This window comes from Babylonia areolata, chromosome 1 (assembly GCF_041734735.1).
Source record: "Babylonia areolata isolate BAREFJ2019XMU chromosome 1, ASM4173473v1, whole genome shotgun sequence".
Lineage (NCBI taxonomy): Eukaryota > Metazoa > Mollusca > Gastropoda > Neogastropoda > Buccinidae > Babylonia > Babylonia areolata.
Window position 1 is genome coordinate 37115614 of NC_134876.1, and position 8375 is coordinate 37123988.

General features: G+C 45.2%; 1 protein-coding gene across 21 annotated transcripts in view; it reads right to left on the bottom strand.

The window, feature by feature from the left end:
• The window catches only part of LOC143282461 (tyrosine-protein phosphatase non-receptor type 13-like), a 590260-nt gene that overhangs the window by 318215 nt on the left and 263670 nt on the right, over window positions 1–8375 (bottom strand). For all 21 annotated transcript variants that reach the window (XM_076588135.1, XM_076588121.1, XM_076588127.1 and 18 more), the window contains one exon: window positions 5818–5968. In XM_076588135.1, coding sequence (XP_076444250.1) covers window positions 5818–5968 — 151 coding nt within the window. The remainder of the gene's footprint in view (window positions 1–5817; window positions 5969–8375) is intronic.

Consider the following 8375-nt stretch of genomic DNA (forward strand, 5'->3'; position numbering starts at 1 on the left):
CGATGTTCTTACATAAATTTTCTGCTTTTATCATACTGATTAAGTTAAGCATGCTCTATTAGCAGCTCAAGGGAAGAGGGGGAGGGTATGGATAGTAAGGAGGCAAGAATATGGCTAGTTTGTTGAGTGATGGAGGGGGAATAAGAAAAAGTATGGTGCTGTTTCAATTTGGTATTCTTATGCATATTTAACTTTTTAATGTGTGTCAATGCTTTTATGTTATACATGCAGTTGAAAGACACTTTTCCATCTTATGGGCAATTAAAGTTGTATCTTGTATCTTGTAACTGTCCCAACAATGACAAACAGATGTTCTGACAACAGAGAGGGTCAATCATATCCTCAGACACAATGCAGTCAAGTTTTTTAACACCAAAGAACTTTCCCCTACTGAAGGATAAGCCCTTTGATGACACTCACTCAGTCCATGCTGCATATGGGCTGACAAAAATCATCTGTTGTATGTGTCAATTTGCTTCCTCTGTGAACAAATCTCTCTTCTGATCAGGGACAAAACCATGAAAACATAAAAACATGTTTTTCCAGTCTTTTGCATTCTGCAAACTTCGACCTTGGGTTTCATGAAATAAGGACTGTTTGGCTGTGATCAAGACTGTAACAATAATCAGTGACAACAGTTCTCTGATGCCCATAGCCACGCCCACTTCAATGTCCTCTGACTGGTCTTACACCACTCCTTTCCCTCTCCTCCCATATCCCCCTCCCAAACTACACCCCATACCTGCCCATATCTCTGTCTGTCACTGTCATCTGGTCAAAAACAGATGTCCTGATGTCTGCTTCGACAGATGAGATTGACCAGTCATTGAATGTTGATGTCAGTTTCAGCACTGTTGTCATCATAATCTTGGTGGTGGTGTGTCCATCGAGATTGATGATGACCATCGTTGTCATCCAGATGGGGGATGGGGGGAGGGTGGTGGTGTGGTGGGGGGAAGGATGCTCATGAATCTATCTGTGAGTGCGCAGATGGCTGAATAGTCCAATCTGCGCACGAAATGTTCGCTGACAGTTGGGGCAGACAAAGACAGGCATATCATTGTCAGGGAGCTTGTTTGCCCGTGACTTTCTGGCCTGCCTCTTCTCAACAGCTGCAGCAGTCCTGTTGGCCTCGCACAACCTGGCGCCTTTGTGCACAGCAGCGCGCCATTTGTCACGGTCCACTGCAGATTCCTCCCAGGAGTCAGGGTTGATGTCAAACGCTTTCAAAGAGACTTTCAGAGTATCTCTGAAGCGCTTCTTCTGACCTCCGTGTGATCTCTTCCCTTGTTGCAGCTCGCCATAGAAGAGCCTTTTGGGCAGCCGATGGTCTGGCATGCGTGCCACGTGTCCAGCCCAACGAAGCTGGGACTGCATCAGGATGGTGAAGATGCTGGGAAGGGTGGCTTTTGCGAGCACCTCTGTGTCTGGGGTCTTGTCTTGCCACTTGATGTTCAGTAGCTTCCTGAGGCATGTTGTGTGGAAGTGGTTCAGCTTCTTGGCATGTCGTTGGTACACTGTCCAAGTTTCGCAGGCGTACAGTAGTGTGGGGAGAACTGCTCTGTAGACCTTTAGCTTGGTCTCAAGACTAATGCCTCTTCTGTTCCAGACATTTGCACTGAGTCTACCAAAAGTTGCGCTTGCTCTTGCAATCCTGACGTTCACTTCATCCTCGATGGTCGCATTTCGTGACAGTGTGCTGCCAAGGTATGTGAACCGCTCCACCGCACTGAGTCTCTGACCGTTGACTGTGATGTTGGGCTCAACGTAGGGTTTCCCTGGGGCTGGCTGATGGAGAACTTCAGTTTTCCTCGTGCTGATGGTAAGGCCGAAGTTCCTGCTGGCAGTGGCAAACTTGTCGACGCTGAGTTGCATGTCAGCTTCAGATCCAGCGTTGAGGGCACAATCATCAGCAAACAAAAAGTCTCTGATGATGTCTGTCATGACCTTCGTTTTTGCTTGAAGCCTTCTGAGGTTAAACAGCTTGCCATCTGTTCGGTACTTTAGGCCGATTCCAACATCGCCATCTCTGAAGGCATCAGTAAGCATTGCAGAGAACATGAGGCTGAACAGCGTTGGAGCCAGGACGCAGCCTTGCTTGACACCATTTGTGACGGCAAAAGGAGCAGATGTTTCACCATTGTCCTGGACTCGAGCCTGCATGCCTTCATGGAATTGGCTGACCAAGGAAATAAATTTCCGAGGGCATCCGTACTTGGCCATGATCTTCCACAGTCCCTCTCTACTCACGGTGTCGAAGGCCTTAGTGAGGTCGACATAGGTGGAGAACAGATCAGCATTTTGCTCCTGACATTTCTCTTGCAGCTGCCTTGCAGCAAACACCATGTCAGTGGTTCCGCGCTCTTTCCGGAATCCACATTGGCTCTCAGGCAAATGACCTTGGTCAAGGTGTGCTGTGAGGCGGTTAAGTAGGATCCTGGCAAGTATCTTGCCTGCGATGGAGAGCAAGGAAATGCCCCGATGGTTATCACAGGCTTGCCGGTTCCCCTTTCGCTTGTACGAGTGAATGATAGATGCATCTTGGAAATCCTGGGGGATCGTCTCTTCTTTCCACATGAGTGAGTACAGCTGATGAAGCTTCTCAGTCAGCACAGTGCCTCCATCCTTGTAGACCTCTGCTGGTATGGAGTCTGAGCCAGGTGCTTTGCCACTGGATAGCAGACGGATTGCTTTCTGGGTCTCAAGAAGTGTTGGCGGATCGTCCAGTGCTTCGTTGGTGGGGACTTGTGGGAGACGGTCTATGGCTTCATCATTTATGGAGGAAGGGCAATTTAAGACACTGTTGAAGTGCTCAGCCCATCGTTCGAGAATGTTCTCCTTCTCGGTGATCAAGGTATTCCCATCTGCACTGAGGAGGGGGGATGATCCTGAGGATGTGGGGCCGTAGACTTCTTTTAAGGCATCATAGAACCTCTTCATATCGTGCCTGTCAGCATATCCCTGGATCTCATCAGCTTTGTCACTCAGCCACTTATCCTGCATCTGGCGTAACTTTTGCTGAACAGTCCTGCGGATGGCATTGTATGCATCCTTTTTTGATGTGGACTTTGGGTTGCTCAGGTGGGCTTGATGCAGACGGCGTTTCTCATCCAGAAGCTGCTTGATTTCATCACAGTTTTCATCAAACCAGTCTTTGTGCTTTCTGGTCATGGGTCCCAGGGTCTCTGAAGCTGTACTATAGATCAGCTCACGCAGGGTCCTCCAGTCAGACTCCACATTCTTGTTGTCCAGAGAGGCGGATTCCAGAGCTTCCAGCAGCTCCACAAAGGACTGTTTGATGGTGATGCTTTTCAGCTTAGCGATGTTGAGCCGTTTTGGAGCCTTCTGGCCTTGGGGGCGTCTCTTGAGTTGGATTCGAATATTCAGCTTCGAGACTACAAGGCGATGGTCTGTCCAACACTCGGCGCCGCACATGGTCTTTGTTACACGTACATCTTGCCTATCCCTTTTCCTGACGATGACATAATCGATGAGATGCCAATGCTTTGAGCGAGGGTGCATCCATGACGTCCTGTTACGGGTAGGGAGGCAGAAAACTGTGTTGGTTATCAGCAGTTCATGCTCTGCACAGGTCTGAAGCAAAAGCAATCCATTTGGGTTGCAGTGGCCCAAACCGTGCTTTCCAATCACTCCATCCCAGGAGATGTAGTCAGAGCCAACTCTAGCATTGAAGTCCCCAAGAATGATGAGCTTGTCTGCTTTAGGGATGGCAGCAATGACAGAGTGAAGGTCCTCGTAGAACTTCGCCTTCACTTCATCCGGGTTGGTCATGGTTGGGGCGTAGGCACTGACAATGGTGAGGTGCTTCTGGCCAGATGCCAGTGGGAGTTTCATGGTCATAAGCCTATCGTTGACTCCCTTTGGGATTCCAGCTAGCTTGCTGACAAGTGCTGTTTTTACTGCAAAACCAACGCCAGCCTCACGTCGCTCTTCGCTTCCTCGTCCACTCCAGAAGAAGGTGTAACCAGATCCCCGTTCACAGAGCTCGCCTTCGCCTGCAAGCCGAGTCTCACTCAAGGCTGCGATGTCGATGTTGTATCTGGCGAGTTCGGATGCAACTAGAGCTGTTCTCCTTTGGGGTCTGTCCGCGTTATCTCTGTCCAGGAGAGTCCTTATGTTCCAAGCACCAATGGTGAGAGGAACGATCCTTGTTTTTTTCTTTTCTTTCTCTTTGTTTCGACCGCTGATGTAGGGTCCCCGCCAGCCGCGGTATGCTGGCCAGGGTGATATGGAGCAGGCAATTTTTAGGGCACCTTTTCTAGCCCCTTCCTCATGCCAGGGAGGTGAGCAGTGCGTTCCTAAAGAGGGCTGCTCAGACGCTCAGACGGCTGCCGAGCTCCATCGCTGCTCCTGTCGATGAAGAACGACCCTATGGCCTGAGCCGCCTGCGTGCAGGTCTGCGGCTGCGACTGCCAGTGTACCCACACCTGTCGTTTCGTCGCTCGCCTGTCGCCACAGGACTTGGGGGTGATGAAATGATGAAGGATGAAAGGTCATTTTGGATGACTGATGACTTGCGCGATGAGTTTGTTTAAAGTGAAGAGGAGTTGCGCAACGTCGACCTCACTCTCTCGTCCGGGTCCACCAATTTCCAGTGGCAAGACTAAGTCGAGACGACTGGAGGATGAGCACGGATGCAGTGGATGACCAAGATATCCTTTTGGTGTCTCATCTTGCTCTCTGCACTCCACAGTGCGTTGCTGTAATCGCCTTCCTCTCCGTTGAACCGATAGGTTTCTTCCGCAGATTCTGCCGGATCCAGACTTTGCATACATGGGTAGACACACCCCGGAGGCCAACTGCGTGTGGCATGCACACAGCACAGTGGAGCTAGATGGCCGTCGGTGGCTCTCCTGAGCCAACGCCCTTTTATGGATCTCCATAAGGGTGTCTAGCCACCCGCCTCACCAGTCCCAGAAGGGAGCGGTGGAAGTGCCGGTTTAGTCGTCGGCAACCCGACCCTGAACAGGTTGTACTGGATTACAGGTTACCAGTAGCAGATCTAATGACCTGACCTGACTACACATCATAATCTTAATGTTCGATCAAATCAAGGAGAGATCCATCTCTACTGTTATACCTGTCCATAATAATTTACACAGCCCGCAAAGTTGTGTAAATCAGCAGACTAAGACCACTGTCTTGCAAGACAAAGTTCTGAAGCGTTTCTGCATAAACCCAAACCCCCTTTCCACACTTGTTTCACATGATCTAGTTAGAAAACCATCACTGAAAAGAAAGGGGTTTTTCATCTTACATATGCCTTATAATCCAGACATATCAAATCAACCTTTCTGCATATGTTTATGTTCACTGAACAAAACTCCAATGAAGGAAAAATCGGAAAAAATGCAGGATGTCAGTGGACGTCTCATAGGCACTTTGGCAACACTGTGCAGGACGTCAGCTGACGTCTTATATGCACAAAACGAGTTAAAATTCATAAAAGGGTTGTGGTGAGACAGAGCAAAACCTGGCAGACTTGTCAACTGTCGGCCAAAGGTTTGACTTTTCAGCAATAAAGACTGGGAATTGCGCTGACTGGCTGAGCAGACAATGGGCCTGGCAGAAGCATCTTCATTCTGAGTAAGCTATGAAATCTGGCCAACAGAGCAATCCAATAGGCTTGGGTTGCATCAGTCTGACCTGGCACAGTATATGACACCAAATAAAATGTTCAAAATCCAGAAGTTCATTTCCTTTCTCAAACCTCTAAGAAATGCATCTCTCAGTCAACAATTTAAGCAAACTACACAAGTCATATCAGTACAACTGGAATCTGAGTCTTAAAAATACCTGAAATCTGAAAGGGAATCTGGGTAAAACTTGACTCTCAGATACAGGGTGAAGGTCACAGGTGGCATATGACCTTTAGCTCCTTCTCTCCAACCCTGCGGTGACATCCTGTGTAGTTTGGTGTCTGCATCCAGGAAGAAGTGCTCCCCTTCTGTTAACAGCAAGAAAACAGTGTTGTTCGGACTTCATTTCTTCAAAAAACAAGACTGAAGACACAAAGCCTTCATGGTTCACATGTGATTAAAAAACATGATTAAGAACAAAACCAAAAACATGGGAAGAAGTGGGGGGAAGTGTTACAGTATTTACATATACACAGTTCATGACACATTATCCTAACTATTCAACTTCGTAGGGCAAATAAGATTAGGCTGTGCTGAGGACGTCAACCAGGACGTCAGCCATTCTACTTAATTTATCATCCCCAGATTACAAAAAAATTGAAAAAAAGGAGAAAAAACAACAACAATATATCAAAGTTAAACAAAAAATACATCAAACAAGAAAGCCAAGGCTTTCAGGACTCACTTGTCATATACACTGAAAAGAAAAAAAAAACTTATGAAAATTAGTTTGTTGAAATGTGTTCTCTATTCGTTATTAGAATCATATAAAACTTTGTGTTTAAAAATGAAAAAAAAGGGCTTCAAAGCAGACTCGAACCACAAATGTTTGGGTCGAGAATGAGTGGTTTTGTGCACTGTGCTAAAGTGGCATTCAATGATGACATTCAAAAATTATTATTTGAGCATGTTCTTTCAGCGGAATAAATCAAGAACGGTAATTGCAGTGAAAACGCTGTTTAAATCATATTTTGGTATATCACGGGCATTTAAGAATTTCTTTCAAGTTTGAGGTAAGTCCGAGGTGAAGGAGACGTTCCCATCGCCTGAAACACACTGCAATATGTGTCCGATATTCACAGATCTGCAGAAATCCATGTTTGATAAACATTGAAACTATGACACCATCAAAGCCAATTTATCTTTTCTTTTCATTCTAGTAAATTCAATATCCACTTTCAAACATTCATATGCAGTAAACACGTTGATGATTATTTAAGAAATTCTTTTCATTTGGTGGTAAGAGACGTTGCCATCGTGTCAGGCTTTGCAACATGTTGTCAAGATCTGCACAAACCAGTGCAGACAAGGCTGACCTTAGTAAAATGGTTGATTCAAAAACTTTTTTATGTTCATTCTAGTTAGTTCAGTGTCCACTTTAGAATATTCATATCCAGTGAACATGTCAATAATGTATTTAGTGTAACTGTATGTGTTCTGTCCAGAATTTGTATTTCTTTGCTTTTAATTGCGAACAAGAAAAACGAGGTCACAGTGCCTTCTCACAAGAGGTTTGGGCAGTTGCAAAGGGGTAACAGCGTTTTCAGAATCCAGAACCAGCATCAACGAAATAAACCATTAATCATTCGGAAATGTGGTTAAATTCAGGTGATGTACACCCAATTACTGGTATGATTGCAAAGATTTTTTTTCCTACTATGTTTTAAGCCAAATTTGGTATTGGGAGACAAAGTATTTCAAGAGAAAATGGCAATGTTAAAGTTTACCATGGACACACAGACACAGACAACCGAACACCGGGTTATAACATAGACTCACTTTGTTTACATAAGCAAGTCAGAAATGGCCATATAGGCTTCACTACCTTATGGCCTGAGCAAAACAGCACAGATAGTACACCACAGACTGCCAATGGTAGACCGATAGTACATCACAGACTGCCATAGACTGGAAAAAAAAATGTGTCAAGGCTTACTCTAAAAAAGAAAGGGGAATGGACTGAGAAAGCAGAAAAAAGAGACAACTGTGAAGGAAGAAAAAATGGCATAAATAAAGAGAGCAAAAGAAAAGCGAAAATTTCCAGCACAGAACTTCCAGAAGGCGGGGATGCTATTTATATTGAAAGACCCATGGCATCCCACAGGGGAAATCCAAATCATATCTCTGCTCATCAGAAATGAGTGTTTACTGAACCAAAAGTCATGTGCTGGAAATGGAACAATATTTTCTACAGCAGCACATGATCATCAACGTATCACTGTTTGATGATCAAAATACAGACCAAAGATTCAAACTTTATCTATCTTCATCATGGCTTTCTTGCCTTCATCAAATTAAAACAAAAACTTGATGGACTCTCTACAGAAACAATGATTTTCGGTTACTTCATATTTTAGGGTTATTTTCATACATATTACAACTGAAATACTATGATTAAATGAAGTATAAACTGCAAAAGTTGATCCAAATTATATTTTTTCCTCACCATCAAAAAAACACTTTCACAGATGTATTGGAATGTTGTGCTGTATTGTGCTGGACTGTATGCTATGACACTGAGTTACAAAAAGCCACTCCACCATCTGAATTCAAAACAGTCATTAATGAGACGGAAGCCTGTGTGGCTGATGCAAAGGTGTGGATTGACAGAAAAAAGTTAAAAACTTTACGAAAAGAAAACAAAATTCTTAGCTATAGGAGACTGAGCTCGTCTCAATGAAATGAAAAAGGGCCCAGTCACTCTCGGCACTGCTA